The 17,783-nt window shown below is 41.1% G+C and overlaps 1 protein-coding gene across 2 annotated transcripts; it reads right to left on the bottom strand.

The window, feature by feature from the left end:
- Window positions 1-63: 63 nt before the first annotated feature.
- COQ10B (coenzyme Q10B) lies at window positions 64-17,749 on the bottom strand. 2 transcript variants are annotated; one of them, XM_062498083.1, is made up of 5 exons: window positions 17,322-17,749; window positions 8,651-8,797; window positions 7,000-7,192; window positions 4,798-4,899; window positions 64-2,212 (listed from the first exon to the last, which is right to left on the bottom strand). In XM_062498083.1, exons 2-5 carry the CDS (start codon window positions 8,770-8,772, stop codon window positions 2,045-2,047), a joined length of 585 nt encoding a protein of 194 aa, XP_062354067.1. In that variant the 5' UTR covers window positions 8,773-8,797; window positions 17,322-17,749; the 3' UTR covers window positions 64-2,044. The 2 variants fall into 2 exon arrangements, with proteins under 2 accessions (XP_062354067.1, XP_062354068.1); XM_062498084.1 differs by lacking the exon at window positions 17,322-17,749 and adding an exon at window positions 12,156-12,510.
- Window positions 17,750-17,783: the final 34 nt, after the last annotated feature.

The raw sequence follows: 17,783 nt of genomic DNA, 5'->3' as shown, positions 1-17,783 counted from the left end.
TTATTTCAGAATTTCTTGGTGCTTACCAGTAGTAGAAAGAACTTGGAAGCCACTGTGCATGAGACTAGACAATTGTGTACAAAGTAGGCAAATAGAGTTATGTGACCTTTATGTAATAAACTGCTCGAAAGTTACAAAATGTATCACCTTCTTCATCTGCACACAAAGCTGTAGTCATGGGAGAGCCTGGACAGCCTGCTGCTGCTTCTAAGATTCAGTAGGAATTGACACTTATGCTTGAAAAAAATGACAGGGCATTTCACTCTGAGAAACATTCATTTGTCTAGAACGTTTCTCAGAAATGCAAGTGCTTTAATTTTGATAAGTATCTAAGCTGAACTGCACTACAGTTCTTTGAAATATTAAACAATGCTCTGGAAACAAGGCAGGTGCACTGACTTTATTTTGCCCTGTGTGGTTGTTTCACATGCTGGAACAGGCCCAGGGGAAGGGAAGTCCCCTGAGGGCATCAAGCAGGTAAGTCTTTGCTAAGAAAGGGTTCTGGGGTTTTAAATAAGTTCCTTTACTCGGTTACAGTACCTGGTTACCTCCTCACTTTGAGCCTTCTATTCTTAGTTTTCTCTGTTCTGGTCAGGGGTAAGGATTTAGTTATTTTGTAGTAGAAATGTTGCTTTGACCCTTTCTGTGTTCTTTGACCTGACACCACCACTAGCATTGTATATGGGAGAGTGTTTTCTGCATTCTAGCCTGCAGAAGGATGGTGTGCCCAAACTTGTGTGTGTTTATCTCTGATTGCCTCAACAGTCAAAATTGCTTTAAAACTTCTCAATTCTGTACAAATGACCTTTATCCAGCTGTTGCTTTCCCCAGCTTCCTTAATAAGAACTATTCCACATTATAATTTTTTTTGAAACATACCTTTCTATGTTATTTAATAGGTCAGTCTGTAGTAACCATATGGATTACTTATGCTGCAGAGAAAGTTCCAGCTTCAGCACCTGGCCTGAAGCCTCACCTCATTTCAATAAGGAAATTTGGTAACGCAAGGCAGCATAAAGTAAGGATTTAGAATCTGTTCAAACCTATTCACTTGGTTTCTTAAGAGACTGGGAAGAGAGTATTTCAGGAATAGAAGTACTGAACATGTATTTAATCAAGACTGCAGTATGACAGTAGGAGTATAGTACTGAAAACCCTTGAAGAAGGAAGGTTTGGTGCTCTCTTGTATGATTTATGATGACAGCTGGCCTTGGCTGTGCTTGCCTGTGGGAAGTGCAGGACCTCTTGTTCCCTGCTTCCAGGGAGGACAGCACTGGTATCTGCTTCTCAGAGAGGTAACACTTACTTGTGTTAAGGTGTTCTGTTTGCATTAGATGAGATGGAGGTAACCAAAGTGCAATGTGTAACAGGGAAGGAGGGGCAAGGGCAAGTTCAGCCTGCCAAATGTACCACACATTCCAGACAGGTCCACTGGGAACCACTGGCTGTAGCTGAGACTGCTGCACTCAGATTACAGCACTCCTTATGCATTTTATCCCTGAAAGTGAGGGGGAGTTTGAGAGCAGTTGTGGTCATGCCAGGAGCAGCTGGAGACCCCTGACTTACCTTTGCCATTAATTTGGATTAAAAGCAGCACTCCTCCCTCAGTGGTTGCCAAACTCTGCCATTCTCTGGGAAGCCAGTGTCAGTTGGCTTCTGCTTGGGCAGAGCTTGCTGAGTTGATGCTGTGAGGTTAGGTTCCCACAAAGTCGAGTTAATGTGTTACAGTGCTGAAAAACCCCGGGAGCTTGGCTAAGGCAGAGCTTGGGCCGTGATTCCCTGGAGCCGTTTGGCGTTTAACGGCAGCCTGAGACAGCCCGGGTTACAGAGCTGCCAGGTGTCTGTTACTGATAAGGCTTTAAACTGCATTTGATTGTAGCTTTTGAACATTCTATAGATGTCTGGCTGAGCAGGTGTGTTTGGCACAGTGTAAGACCACACCCACAGCTCAGATAAGAAATAGTTGCCCCAAAGGAGGAGCGTGGCACTTTGTACAAATGAAGTGTACAAACATGTTTATAGCTGAGGTTGTTAGAGGTTCCCTTTACGTCTGATGAACTTCATGCAGCATCAGCTCCCGAGGGATGCTGGTTTCTGGGCCATGGAGTTTAGATGCTCTTCTTTCAAAGGCAGCAACCATCTGCTTTACAACTTCATCAAAAAACAGTGTAGCAAGTTTTGAGTGTAGAAGTGAACGAAATTCAAAAGAAATCTGTTTAAGAAAATAGTAAGATTATTTTTTGCTATATATACTGTTGTAAAATGCTGTTACAAATAGCCTAAAGATTAAGGATTAATTCCTCGATTACAGAATCTCCAGTGAAGGCTGCAGGTCAGTTGTAGAACAGTTAAAACTGAGGAAGAGGTGAATGTGGTTGAGAAGGAAACCCGTATTCCTTGGTCTGAGGACTGTACCCCTGGGCTTTTCCACTAGAAGAATCCTCTCATTCAGTTCTCTAACACAGTCATTTACATTTACTAAACTGCCTTTTCTTTAATAAATGATTCATTACAAAAGAGGTTTGGGGCAACGAAAAACCACTGACAAACAATAACTGTTATTTTGTGCATAGAATTCACTTGGGGGACAAAAATTGCCTGAAGAAAATCCTGCACAGCAAGACAGCAGACTAACGGGTAAGATGAAGCATGCCAAGAAACTTAAAAGCGGTTTGAGATAGTTACCTATTAAATGCCAGTATTTTAAATCAATCTTTCCTTGTTGGTGGCAGTAGTTATGATAGGTTCAAACAAGCAGTTTAATGACTGAAACTCTATATTTGGTTTGTGTGTCACATCTGCCACCTGAACAGCTCCCATTCCTGACCTGACACCAGCAGTCAATGAAATGGATTGGAACTTAAGTAATTTTTGTCATTCCTGAAAAATTAGCAGATCTAATGCCCCAAGGAGCAACTACAGCTTCTCCCCAATTCCTTATGAGCAATGCATGTTAGCTGCAAAGCAATAGCAGAAAAGTAATTAAACAGCCTGGCCCATAAGCCAAGTGTAGCTTCATTTACATTTGCTTGACCTCAAGCATCAGTAAAATAACCCCGCCTCTTGCAAGTCTGAGAGCTTTAGTCATTTAGGGCATGCAGAGTTCTGCAGAGTGGGGGTAATGAGTTTGGTATCATGTTCAGCAGTTATGTCAATCTTAAGGTATGGTATACATTAACGAAGTCTGCAGGTGGTAAAAATGGTTGTGTGCTTCAGTCTATGAACCAAATAATTTCAGAGCTGAAACCAAAGTAGGAAAGTTCTCTGCTCGATGTGGATGTCTCCTGGACACAGGCTGGCACAACAGGATACAGCAGCTTGTGGGAACCAGCATAGCCCAAAACTCTAATAATGTTTTCTAAAGCAAACATTCTTGAAATCAAAGTTTTCTTTTGAATATTTGTAATTGCAGGGCCTCTTTTGAGGAGTTTGTTGTGAAATGCTTATTGTCTTTGCTTGCATATGCCCAGAGGCAAGGAGCTGCAGGGCAGTAACTGGCAGAGGTTAAGTTCAGCCAACTCTGCTGGCTTTTGCTGCCTCAAAACAGGGTAAGCAGTAAGACGTGTAGATAGTGTTCCCCCAGGAAAATGAAAATCTCCATATCCAATTCAGTTTTGATTCCCTTTAACTGAAGTTCTTGACCTGAAATGTCAAAATGTGGCTTTGGTTTCTGAAGGTGTGGTGCTGTTTTCTCACAGAGCCTGTACTTAGATTGTAGGGTTTTAAAGAGTTTTTAAATTCAAGTTTTTAAAAATTATGATTTATGGCTTGGGTTAAAAGATAGCTTATGTATGTTATTAGAAAGAACTGCCACTTTTTTTGCACAAAGAAATACAAATAACATGAGCACATAACATGCAAACCATTAAAAATGTGGTTCTTTGAGCACCTGTAAATTAATTTTTATTGTTGACCTGTATTAAGTGCAATACAGTAATAAGCTGAAAGTCAATAACCCAAGGAGGTTAATGTGCTAATTTAAAAATACTCCAAAAGCTTCTTCCTATTTACTGAAGATAATTTTCAAAGCAGAGTATTCCAGTAGATGGCAGCAGGATTAGCCCATCTCTGTGTATTTTTGCAGCCAGTTACAACCCCCAGCTCAATGCAACACCTACACTTTGTTATAAAATGCAAGGGAAAAAAAAAGTGATGGCAGACACAGGCAACATGGAAAAGCAGTAACTCGAATGGAAATACCTTTTCTGGGAGTGAAATCAGGCTAAATCAGGAACTGGGTTTAAGGACCAATAGTTTTGGGCTGCAGTGATATCCCATCATAGATTAGAGACAGAAAAAAATCTATTACACTTGTATTAGAGAAGGAAGGAGTAAAGCTTAAAATACATGAAAGAGTAAAACTGGAAGACAGGAAATTAAACTGACCAAACTGCAGACCAAACAGGACAGATGGCAGAACAAGAGTGTTTAGGTTGCAGAGTGATTGAAGAAAATAGCAGAGTATATTTAGCATTTCTCCTGCATTTGACTGTCTACAAACTTGAGTGTGTTTAGAACTGCAGGGTGAGAGGTGCCTACAGAGAGTTGTTGTCCTAGACTATTTCATAATGCATGGACACCTCACAGAAGGCTGCTGTCTCTGAAGGATACTGAAGTGGTTTCCAGCAGTAAAGTTTGTAAAATATTTTTTTGGACAGAATTGGCTAAAGCTAACTTGTTTTCTGTGTATAAGTGCTTAGAGAAATAGTGCGGGCATTTAGAAAGGCCCCCTCAGTTGAAGATAAGTGTTTCTATGTGCTGCTCCTAGCATGTGGTAGTTTTAATTACCATACTTACTGAAAAATCCAATGTACACGTCCTTGGATAACCAGGGATACCAGGGCTCAAACGCCACACTGTTTCCAAGTGATTAAAGAGTTTCCCATCTGTGCATGATGCCTAAAACAAAATTTTAAAAAAGCAAGTTACAATTAGACTTTTACAAATGTGACAAACAGGTATTACTGAGGCTTGTGTTTGCATTTTGTTAAATAGTGATGGTCACAGCATAATTAAAACTGTTCTTACAGCATAGACAGCATGAGATCTTCTATGCAGTTGTCAATTATGGCAAAATAACTGAAGTCCTTTCAAGGCAGAGGAAAAAATTGTGTGTTGAGTGTCATAAAACAGATCTGTGGCATGATGCATGGAACATCCAAATACATGACCTCAACTGGCTTGGAATTTATAGGGAAAATTTCTGTAACTTTTTTTGGGTCTTTCTTATTGTTACCCAAAGGAGCTCTGCTCCAACAGACTGCCCTCAGGGAATAGGTGCTGCTTGGGTTGGAAAGCTGTGGTAAGGTGACTCATCTCAAAGACAAATCACCAGCACAAAAACACCCACATTTATTTCTCTTTCCAGGAATGAGATAATGCATGGCCCTGCTACTTCTACATCAGAAATGGAAGGAGTAGAGGAAAGATTAGATAAAAAGAGCTGGGCCTGCTTTTCCCTACTGCTGTCAAAACAGCCGGAAAAATGGGAAAACTGTGTCCCCCTTTCTCCTAGTCTTAAAGTAGCAAACTCACTCCATGCTTTCCCCCTCAGCAAAAACTCCTGTTACCAATCTGATTTTTCCATTGTTTAAGCCCTAAGAAAGGGAAAACCTTAAGCAACAAACCCATTCCCATTTTGTGCCTGAGCACCACACAAGGTTCCTTTGCCTGGAGTTACTTGAGAGGACAGTGAAATAGTCCAAGCACACAATCACTTCCCTAGAAATGTTCCTGCAGTTCTGTGGACATAATGTAATAAACCTCTAGGAAAAGTAATTGCAGCAGAGAAGAGGCCAACGAGTCTTGGGGGAGGAAATCTGAAGAAATGGCTTTCCTTACCAGTTCTGTGGGGTTTATTTCTGAGACAAGAATGCTTCTTTTAAGTGAATTAAGAGGCAAAAAGTTGGTAAGCCAATCTGATAGCTGTGTGAAAGAAAAAAGCCTGTCTTCTTAGGGAGCAGTAGAAAAGGAAAGCCCTCAGCATGTAAATCACAGATTTTCCATTATAGCTACTCAACTTTTTTTAATAAAGGGAGGAAAATCTTTTTTCTTTCCAGAATCAGTAAGGATATTGAATTAAGGCATTTTGTATATTCCTTTTCCAATTTACATCTCCCCTGTACTTCAGAAACTCATTTTCTGTTAAGTGTCTCTTATTTGGAAGCCTAGAAAAGAATAGTGAAATAGGATTTCCAGACAATTATTTTCAACAGCAATCAGCTGCTATAATTTCCACTAATTATTCCAAACCAATCAGGATCTGCCAAGGGAGAGGCAGTTTTGCTATAAGGAATCTGTTCTGAGCCATTCTTTACCAAAACACATTTGAACATTTTAGGCAAACAAATAGAAGATCCAGCATGATTTAAAAGGTTTTCCTTGACACTTTTCCACTTTTCTCTTAATTATTGTTCTTGAAAAGCTGAAAGGAAAAATATAACAGCTTCTCTTCTAAAAAAATTAATTGGAAAAAAGTTGACTTTAAATCCACACTTCTGTCTTCTCATCAATGTATTGAATAACAATCTCTTCAGCATATTCTGCTGAAGCAGAGCCCTTTTTTTAGGCTTTTCATGTTAACTAGTTAAAATTGTGAGAAGTAATGACAGATAGCAAGTTCATTAAGGGATCAGAAACTAGACTTGTCAGAACACTTTTAACTGAGTACTTATATTACATTCAGAGAGGCTTGGACAAAAATTAAAAATAAACACAAGAAACAAGAAAAAATGTTAATATCTTCACTTAATGGCTGCCAGCTTTGCCAATAAAGGCAAATTTAAAAGTGATTCCCTCTCCTCCCTCTTGTGGCAGGTTATGTTTTAGAACACATTCAATTTCTCCCGAGTTTATCTAAAGTTTTTAAAGAAAAGCAACGCAAGTTTTGAGCCACACAAAGAACTGGCAGCATTGAAGAAAAATGTTCCTGGAATATTCGAATTTCAACAAACAAAAGTTAAGGAAAATTATGGTTAGGAGAAAAAAAAATGCTATTACCTTAACTAAATGTGGTCTCACTAGGGTTACAACTGATGTGTATCTCTCTACTACAGGAGGGAATCCTATTTCTAGTTGTGCTTTGCAGTACCCGGAGCGCTTCAAGAGTATGTCTGACTTTTTACACCAAGGAACAAAGAGTTTGTAATTCTCCACAACAGCAACGACTTCATACATTTCCTGCATGGAATACCTGAAAATGGACACATGAACATTACAGGTAAAAGTTGTTTTAACTTCAAATTCAGTATTAAAATGTTCCAAAGGTGGTATACATGGCATAGGTAGCTGAAAAGTGGACATAGTCAGTGCTGCTGATTTTGGAAATTGAAGATGCAGCTTTACTAATTAAGGGGAAAGCAAAGTAATACACTGGTAATTGCTTTTGCATAAAGAAGCAAAATATCACACACCATCCAGCAGTAAAGTCAGTGAATAATGAACTTAGTGCCTTCTACTGTCTGCAGTCTATCAGGTAAACATGCATACACTTCAAATGGAAACATTTTTTCAAGCCAAGCTGTGTCTTCATTCTGGCAGATCTTGGACCTTCCACAAAGGGAAAAAAAAAAAAAATCCACACTTTATGGCTCCCAAGACAAGGTGTACCAAAACGAAAATGCTATATTTCATAAGGTTTAAACAGAGGAGCACTACCTTCCTTATTTTAGCCCAAAAAAAAAAAAAAAAAAAAAAAAAAGCTTAATTAAAACACAGATGCAATGGAAAAACTTTCCAGCATCACAGAATGGCTGATGTTGGAAGGGCCCTCTGGACCTCATTTTGCCCAACACCCCTGCTCAGGCAGGATATTGAAATTGGATGAAACAATATTAAAGCAACTTTTTAGCTGATTCTGCTGTAACATGGCAAACTATTACCTAGCTATGGTTTTTAATTTTTCTGACTGAAACAGATGGGATTAAGCATGTGCTTAATTTCCTTTAAAATGAAGCATATGTTCAGCAATACTCAGCAGTGAGGACTATTGGACAAAGGCCCTTTTTAAATGACTAGGCAAGATCTGTTGCACTTCAAGAACTACCACAAAAAGGAATATTAAGTATAGTCCAAAAAATGCTAACAAATAGTCCATACTGTTGAGGGCCAGAGACTGGGGGCAGATCCCAGTATCATTAAATGAACTGAGATTTTCCCACCAGCTCTAAGGCAAACAAGACTCAAAATCTTTTTGTGTGTGAAGTTTCTTCATCGCAGAACTAATTATTTTTCTCTTTTAAAGAAATAAGATCTTGAGAAGTATAATGCAAGAGCAAACATTAGCATGCATTTGGGAGAGAATGAAACAGTTTTCACACCTGTTGATTTATTCACATTTTACTAGATGAAATTATTAGTGTATTACTCCAAGGCTGGTTTTGTTTTGTCATGGAATAGAATGGTTATTTCTGATGTTTCTTGCTATGGGCCAAGGGCATTTGGTTCCTACTTTTTTTACAATTAATTTCAGACTGGTAAACCTGATCTCTACAAATTCTGAAAGTCAAAACTCCTTTCTAGGTTCCCAGAGTCTTAGGGACATGTGTCTTCAGGGATACTCAGTCTTTTGAACTACTAGTGTCTTGGATTAATTACAGCGAATACAAAACCAATAAGCATTTCAAGTCTCTTTCCACAGTTTTATACTAACCCTATAATTCTTCTTTCAGAATATTCTTTTCTTTTATTTATTAGTGGTGCAGCAACATTGAAGAAATTTCTTGAAAAAGCATGGCTCATTACAGGTACTGGCAAAGGAGAAGTTCTGTTCATCAGAATACCATAAGAAGCCAAGTGCCTGAAACAGGGAAAATATTTTTAGATGTGTTTCGTATCAGCAAAATAAATAACAATGCATTCAGGTAAGACAGTCTATTGTATAACATTACAGAAAATGTCAGCCAGATGGAAAAATGAAGGCTTGTAACAATATACAAACAGTGAAAAACACAAGGGACACCTTTTTTTTTTTTCTTTTTCCCCCCCTGAGAGAAACTAAAACCAGCCCCCAGTCATGACAGAAGTAGCTGGCAGAGTGAAATACAAAGGGCCTCATTAACCACTGGCTGCATGGCAGCTTGAGTTCACACAAGTGTCACTGTACATTTAGTCTGCAGAACAGGCTTTCTTAATAGCCACAACAAGGCAGAGTTTGCAATATTTTACCTCTTTGGAATACACAAAGTAGAGAAGGTTTCACTTGGAGACAGAAAGCTGAACTCTGCTATAATCCCTCTGCTGCCACCCTTACTCTAAAAGGACAATTTAATTTTGAAAGTCCTTTCAGAAGGTGCTTTGTTTGGTCAACTTTCAACATTTCCTCCAGAAAATTTCACCAGAGCTTTGGATGCAGTGTTTTTTATTACTAAAACTTAACAATTTATCTTTAAAAATACTAGTAATTCTAAGAATGCACCTCAGTGTTCTCTCTGAACATCTACATTAGAACCTAACAAGTACTCATGATGTTTAACAGTTCTGATAAATTACTGATTTTGCTCAGATCAGGTCAGTCAAGATGCAAAATGCTGCCTCAGAAGCTCTGAATTTTGGCACCAGGAAAGTTAAAAATGCCACTCTTTGCCCTCAGTGACTCTACAAACATAAGCTAACTAGTAACCCAGGTCTTTTACTGATCTTTCTCTAACTATATCATCAGGATTCTTCTGGATTCACGTGGTTAAAAATGGAGCCAACCTCTTCTATGTAATGCCCTTTTTCTTTTTTTTTCTTCCTTTTTTTTTTTTTTTTTTTAGCCAAGCAGCAAATTAGTCAGCATATTAGTTACTAATTTTGAATTAATTTAAATTAGCAGTATGTTCTTTGAAAATCAGCATAATTTAGAATTCTAATGAAATACAGTAGTTACCCATGACTGAACACATCAGTTTATATGGTCACCGTATTAGGAGTTGGGTAAATAATAAATTGGTAGAGTTTAGAGGAAAATAATCATCATTAGCAGCTGGCAAGAAACAATATCTGTACAGACTTTTTAAAAACCAACTATGCAAATGGGATATGAGGCATGATGCCTGAAAACACATTGTGATCACTGCAGTTGAAAAGAAACTAAAATGGGACAGAAGTATTGTGTCAAAATTCAGAAAGGATAGGTCCACTTTACAAGCCTTTGGACAGCTCTGCAAATATTTGTAACAGTATCCCAAGGGATGTGGACAAAGTCTGTTTTTTTTTCCAGACATACCACATTAAGACTGTTAAGGAACAGCTTTGACAGGAAAGCTGGAAGGGTGCCAGTAACATTGTAGCTGCCTCAACCAGATTCACAGAAGGTGCTCAAATGTTGGGAGCAGACCTCATTCTGCACCACTGACAATGATTCCATTATCTGGGGCTATGTACGGGACACAGTCCAAACCAGCCACCAGAGTTTGTCTCTTGGTTTGTTTTTTATTGTAATGCTGTGCCAGCCTGTTGTTTCATGCACCTTTATCTAAACTTGTTTCAGCCACAGGGCTGGAAAACAATCCCTACAAATAATCTCTCAGCAGCTGAGAGACAATGTCCTTTTTACAAGTACAGTGCCATTTGAGGAAGGCAGGGTTAAGAGGTTATAATGCTAACAAGTGCTGTGAGACTTCATTTCTCTCCCAGTTTTATCTGAAGAACAGATGCTTTGAGAATGTGCTGGGCTGGGTCCCAGGTCAGGAAAGCAGGTCTCTCTAAGAAATCCCTTGGTTTCCATGGACTGTCACACGTTTTGTGAACCTGACCTGGGCCACTGAAGAAAAAATCAAATCCATTCTAGAATTCAGACACACCTGCCACCTCTGTATTTATCCTCGGCCAGTGACAGAACCATCTCCACTCACTCCTGCCACCTGCCACTCCCTGCTTTCTCCCTGAGCACTTGAGGACTGATCACAGCACCACTCAACTCCCATGACCTGAAAAGGAAGCATTTCTGGTGTATGACACGCATGTGTAAGTGATCCATATTCTGTGATTTTTTTTTTTAAATAACTACACAATTTTCTAAGTCTGAAGGTTAACTTTTTTTTTTTTTTTTTTTAAAGGGCTTTCTTAACTCCTCAGTGTAAAGCCTGAAATTAGTTTCAGGAGCATGCAAGGGCAAATGTGTTTACTGTACCCCAACTGATGCTTTCATCAGGTTAGTGAGATCTGATTTTATGGTCTGTGAGACATGAATTGATCCAATTCAAATTCTTTGCCAGCAGCTGTTCATATCCCAAAAAAATGGGTGTACCAGCAAGTGTCCTCATTAGCACATCAGTCTGAATAAACACACGAGACTATTTTACCACCTGAGCCCTTGAAGCCTGCTGCTGAGCACAGTGAGGTTCTGCCGAGCTGGGAGCAGGTACAGAAGTGCATTCAGGGGACAGCTGCAGGACTGAAGCATCCCCACCTCCAAGGCTACAAGTAACACAGCACTGGGTTTGATCCAGCTTATGCTTACTTAAAACCAGCTTCCAAAATGCTTGCAGCTTCCACTAGAAACATTTTTAAACTTAGTTTGCAAGCAGTTATTTACTGGGTTTCCTGATACCTAACACCCTTCCAGGAATTGATTTTGCCCTGGAGACTCTAATAAATTACTCTTTAAAATAGCAGTTTTGTTTACCAGGACTGAACGAATTTAATACTGCAAACACAACCCTAAGATTATACCACAAAGGATATACAGTAAATAATGTGGTCCAGTGTTACATTATACCGCTGCACAGTAAACAGTTCTGTCAAATGATTGCATGAAATATGACATCACGAACCAATCTCTGTTCCAGTTTTTAACAGTTTTTATGAGGATGACAGAGTTTGATAAAGGAGCACGGCAGCGCTGCCATAACGCTGGTAACAGGTGAACCTTTTACACTAAGATTTTCAAGTCGCACTCTCTCTTGTCGCCCTTTTTTTTTTTTCTTTCAGTTCCAAGGTTAACTCTTCCCCAAAGCACATCGTTTTTGTCGAGCAGCCAGCCTTACACGCTCTTAGGCGAGAAGGAACGCGTCGCATTGTCTGAAGGGAAAACACCTTCCTCAGTGTTTTAATTCCTTTGACGCATTGCTCGCAACTCCGCCGCTGTCTCGGGCGAAGAGGAGGCGAGTTTCTAATCAGGAAACCGGCCCCTCTCCGTCCCGCCCGCGGTCACCGCGCCTCGCCCCGCGTACCTGGCGGCGGCCCCTCCGGCCAGCGCCCTGCCGAGCGCCGCGCCGCTCCGCGACATCCCGGCCGCGCCACCTGTCGCCGCTGTCGCCGCTGTCGCCGGGCCGGCCCGCCCTGGCTGTGGGGGCGCGCGGTCACGGGACAGCGCGCGCACCCCGTGCCGCTCCGCCTGATTGGCCCGGCGGCGCGCGAGCCCCGCGCGCGGCCATAATTGGGCTGGAGCGCGAGGGGAGCCCCCGCCGAGCGGCGGGAGCGGCTCCGTCCTCGTGTCCGTCCTCGTGTCCGTCCCTCTGTCCGTCCGACCCGGGGAGTCCGCGGGAGCAGTCGCTGGCGCTCGTCCCCGCCTGTGCCCCGTGCGTGCTCGGGGTTGCAGTCAGCAGCAGCGGTTTAGCAGTACGGCCCCGGAGCTGGTTGTAATCGCGGAGCACCGAGTGACCACAAATTGCAACAAAGAAGTCGCTAATTAACGCTCTCTCGCAATTCACTTTCCAAATAAAGGCTCTCTCAAGGAAAGCGTGTTTTACAATTACTCTGCGATTAGAAACCTACTCCTCACACCTTTCATATTGTGTGTAACGTGTCATGCATAAATTGTTAAAACGTAAGACTGGAAAAATCTGTTTCCATAAAATAGTTTTGGGCTGGCTTTTGGTTTTGTTTTGTTATTCTGGTTTTGTTGGTTTGTTTGTTTAATTTAGTACCAGGTATAGTCTTGACTGGGAATCTTGAACTAAAACTGCTATTTTCACATCCTGAACTTGCCTTGTGTCTGGGCTGTATGCACTGGAAAACCAGACTGGATATGTGTCCCTTCAACTACGGGAGGAACCCATTCCCACCCATTTAAATGCAACTAGAATTTTACACTCAATGAAACAGTTTCAGTTAAAGCTGTTGAATGCTGGATGCATTCAAGAAGTGAGAAAATTTATGGACCAAAATAACAGTTCAGTTATATAAACCTACAACATCCTCTTCAGAAAATTGATCCTTTTAATTATCCCAGCGTGCTTGCCATAAGCAAAACTACTCATTATTAAATAAGCACACCACCAGTTTGGATGACAGAGACTCAGTGGAACAGCTTTTACTTTATGACCTCAGGGTACGGTGTTTTTCAGATAAGCTGTCCTGCAGCATGTCTGTATTAACTTGAAAAACAGAAATCAGTAAAACCTCGTGTTCTCCAGTGCAGGTGAAAAACAAACTGCAGAGCAGAAATACAAACAAAACCCCAATCCTATGTTGTCCTCCCCTCCTCTAACCCTTACCAATTACCTCATCTGTATGTTTTGCAGCTTCCACGAGGGCTGCTGTTGTTTGCTGGATTGTGTGTCTGTCATTCTAGCTTGCTCTCTGGATCAGGAATTACCTCTAACAAAGACTGACATCTTTCAGTGTTTAGAATAACTCAACAGTCACGTGTTGAAAAGTGATGGATGTCTAAAGCACTTTGAGGGGTTTTCGCCTTTTTTGTTTTCTCTTAGTAGACTCAGGATTAAAGTTCTTAAATATTGCTTGATAGCTGTTGCAGGAAGAGAGAGTTGCATTTACTAGCTTTGATAGGAAGAATGGCCCGAATGAATCCTTAACACCAGAGGAATGCAAGACATTTCTGATACACTAGAAAGAGATGTACTGTAGAACCACACAGGCTGTTTTCTTTCAAATGCTGCTTTTTATAACACTACCGTCATCAGAAGGTTGGGTTTAAATTCAGATTGTGAGGCTTATGCTATTAACAATTAAGAATTTTAAGGACACCTTTCAGTGGGCAAAGAGTCAATCTGCAATGACGAGAGCATATCCCCATGTAAAAAAAAAAAACCCAAAACTATTTTTTATTCAGCTCTATTCCTACAGATGAGCGAAAAGAGCAGCTGGTTTATTATGTTCCTTAGGCAGCCAGAGATATGCTGAGGAAAGCAAAAAGATAGGCATTATGTTCCTGTTTATAAAGGATTTTTGAAAAATACTTGCCTTTGAAAGATCTCAAAATATCTCACAATTACACATGTAGGCTGAGAAAAATGATTTACAAGTATGGATGATTAATCAGGACATAAAATCACATAAACTTTCTCATATTTCATATAGCACCAGTGAACTTGGTGTTAGTAATAATTGAAGTATTTGGCTGTAAACATGTTGTATAAAGGATTAGACTTGTTAGATTTTCATAAGGTTTTGGGGGACCAAAAAATAAAGAAAAAAAAGGTTTAAATCTCAGTGTGTATTTGCTCACAGCTAGTTTTGAAATCCAGCTGCTCCGTTCTCACTCAGTCCCATTTCCAAACCAGTACCGTGTGTATTTATTTAAGTGCTCGGGAAGAATCTGACCCGCACTAAAGCCCGCAGAGCCCGGGCTCAGCTCGGGCAGGCTGGGGCAGGGTGGCTGCCTGGGGAGGGCTGTGTCTGCAGCAGCCCTTACCCAACCACCCTGCCCCTGCCGGCCCTGGGGACTGTGCTAGCTTGGTTCCTCCCGGCAGAAAACCTGCCCACAAGACTGTGGGAGCACGGATGACAGCCCCATGCCCTCTCTCATTTATGTTGCTCAGCCCATCCTTACCAGCAGTGACACAAAAGCAGGGGTGGTTTGTGTTCAGGTTATGCACATCCTGCAGAATGCAAAGCAGCCTTCATTTGAAGTCTTCCAGAAAGCTTATCTTCCAAAGTGTGTTTTTTAACTCGCTGGCTTTCCAGTGACAAAAGGGATCCTTTCTACATTATTTCTTCTTGACATCAGAAGCAAAAATGGGACTGCAGGAGATTTTATTTTGTCCTATTTTTTCTTCTCATATTGTTTGAGAAGTTTCTACAGCACTGAAACACAGCTCCTACGGTTAAATATTTTCTCTTTGTTTTAAGAACTTCTGCCTTTATCTTTAATAGACACATGAATGTCAGTGAATGTCCCTGGCAAATGAAGCTAAGCACAGACCCGGGCAGAATGAAGGACTAGGAGTTTAGATCAGGTTTGTAGCTTTTTGCATAATGCCAGCTCATTGTACACCTCTTTATAGCATTGGATGGGGGGGGGGGGGGGGGGGGAAATTCATACAAACAAAAAGTTATTTTTGGAAGAAGCAGCACGAGGGTGTAGTCAAAAAGGCTGCCTTCTTTGAGTGAACCAATGCCAGAAACTTCTGCTTGCACAACAGATGGGGCCAGCCAAGGACAGGCAAAGACTCTGGATACTTCTTATAGCAGCAGTGCCAGCTAGTGACAGCTTAAGCTGCCCGTGAAATTGGACCTGAAGCTTACATAAAGCGGGATCTCGAAGGTCTGTGGCTCAGGTATGATTCCAGATCTGCAAAGCTTCTGGGCTCTTAAATCCAATCTGTTTCAAATCCATACAGGCATCTCCGGGAACTCTGTGTACACTTGTATCTGTGGGAAAGGGATGGGAACTCAGTAGGGCTGGTGAAGCACTAAGTGCCAGCCCTGTCCCTATCCTGTGGAAGCTGTGTGATGGAGTCAATGTACAGGAGGCAAAAGCACACATTCAGGGATTTGGCAGGCAGACTAAAAGAACCCAGGGCAGCATACAGAATTTGGTGGAAAAGCAGTGAAGAGACACAAGAGAAAGGCAATTTTCTCATTGTTTCATCATGGCACAACTTCTGTCATCACTCACAACGCATAACTCCTTTTTGTGTGAGAAATGGCACATTCCAAAATGACTAAAGCATTCCTTGGGACCCCATCCCTAGCTCAGGTCTGTTTAATGACAGAAGAAATGTAATATTGCAGCTGTTCTGCTTAACATAAGTTGGAAGTCAGGCTGGAGAAATGAGAGAAAGTTACTGCAAATTCACTACTTCATAGTGAATCTGAGCATGTGATGTTCACTTAAAATAGTTACATGCATTGAATTCTTGCATAGGATATTAGTTTGCCTCAACCTTACTGTCACATGTTCCTAGGCAGCTTGGTAAATAACTCCTTTTGTAGCCTATTAGCAGGTGCAAGTGCATCTTGCTAGAAATGCAGAATGTGAGTTTTATAACACTGAGTATAAAGAACAGAAGACTTCCTGCACCTTCAAGTGACAGTCACTCTTAACATTTGAGTATTACATTATACATTTACATGTAGTTAGTAAATTATTAAAATCAGAAGTGTTCAGCCAACTCCTGCAACCAACACAAAGACTGACAGATCTTCAGATCAGTTGGTCAATCAAATACACATATTATCTTAAATATTAAACATGCACATATGAAAATATGAGCTTCACATTATTTTCTTTAAGACAACCCTCAAAAAGCCATAATGTGAACTACCAGCTTTCACAGGGCGAGTGATTAGTGAATAGCCAATGTGAGTTTTGCCATCATGCATTTATTGCTCTTTTCAGAAACAGTTGATGCATTTTACCTGATGAAAAGTTCTCAAGTTGACTTCACTTGTTGCAAAGGCTTCTGAGGACATTAGGGACTTAGCAGGTGTACAATAAAACCACATTATAGTAAATAAATTACAGAAGTTTACATATTACACTGTTATGAAATGTCATTGATGGGCTGTATCATTAAGCAGTCGTGGACTTTGTACTGAGGTTGCATAACCAGCCTTGGTGTTTTGCTGTTACTAAAAGTTGAGATGATAAAAAAATAGCTTGTTCACAACACTTGACTCTAAGGGAGAGCTCCCAGGGCTTTGCATGTGACAGAATCAATCTTATTCAGTTATTAGGTATACAGTAGACATTGATGCTGAAATGTGTGTACATCACATCAACAGAACTGGGGAAAGAAGTTAGTAATTCCCAAATGAAATGTGGAAGTGGTGTGAAGTCAGTTTTCGCAGAACAGCTAAACAATTTGTTGACATCCCCACCTAGGTCATGAACATAAACATCTGATCGTTCCTCCTTTCTTCTAGACTATATTGAGCTCGCCCAGCTTTCTGTTGAACGCCATCAGTGGCTTTGGCTGAGCTACGTAAAGTGAAATGATTGCTTTCCAGGTTTTGTACGCAACACGATTTTTAATGGCCTGGAGTAAGACTTGATTCCACTGCAGCAGCATATTGCTACAGATAGTCATATGGCTTTGATTTGCTTTTCCCATGTCTTCAGTTTCTGAATATTTTTGCCACTTTGAATTCATACAGTGACTTAAAATTCCAGTATGTAGTAAATTCTGCTTTTTGTTGTTAAAGCTTACCTCAGCGATCTCGGATTATTTCGTGTACGAATCAATGTAAGATGATTCTCAATTCCTTCTTCCACCCGCCAGTGGTTTTGGCCAGTTCGGTGACATCTGCCAATTTTGTTCCGTCTTTCGAACCCTTACTAAAATATCGACCAGACTTGACCCGCCCGAAGAGCGAGATTCCGGTTAACCCCCATCTTGTAGCAATAAACATACACCTGCTTTATTCTGATATCTAGAGATCCGCCTATTGGCACTGGGCCAGTTGGCCGGGCCCAGACGAAACACACATCAAGCAGTTTAGCAAACAGGGCTGGACACCCAAATTCCCATGGGGCCAGCCCTCAGGGGCTGTGGGAAGGAAGGTTCCAGGAACCGGTCCCACCTTCGGCTCTCCCACGGCCCCCGCGCTCGCCGGAAGTTCCCTCACGGCGGGCTGGGCTCAGCGCGCGCCCCCGCGCGGCCATCAGGCGG

Source organism: Cinclus cinclus, chromosome 9, assembly GCF_963662255.1.
Source record: "Cinclus cinclus chromosome 9, bCinCin1.1, whole genome shotgun sequence".
NCBI classification, from domain to species: Eukaryota; Metazoa; Chordata; class Aves; order Passeriformes; family Cinclidae; genus Cinclus; species Cinclus cinclus.
Note: the sequence above shows the minus strand (reverse complement) of the source record. Positions and strands in the feature narration are given on the sequence as shown.

Coding starts and splice junctions, on each gene's coding strand:
- COQ10B (XM_062498084.1), bottom strand. CDS start 12,211: ATGTCGCGGAGCGGCGCGGCGCTCGGCAGGGCGCTGGCCGGAGGGGCC. Junction 8,798..12,155: donor GCCGGAGGGGCCGCCGCCAG/GTACGCGGGGCG, acceptor TCCCTGTTTCAG/GCACTTGGCTTCTTATGGTA. Junction 2,213..4,797: donor CGTGTACATTGGATTTTTCA/GTAAGTATGGTA, acceptor TTTCTTAAACAG/ATTTCTTTTGAATTTCGTTC.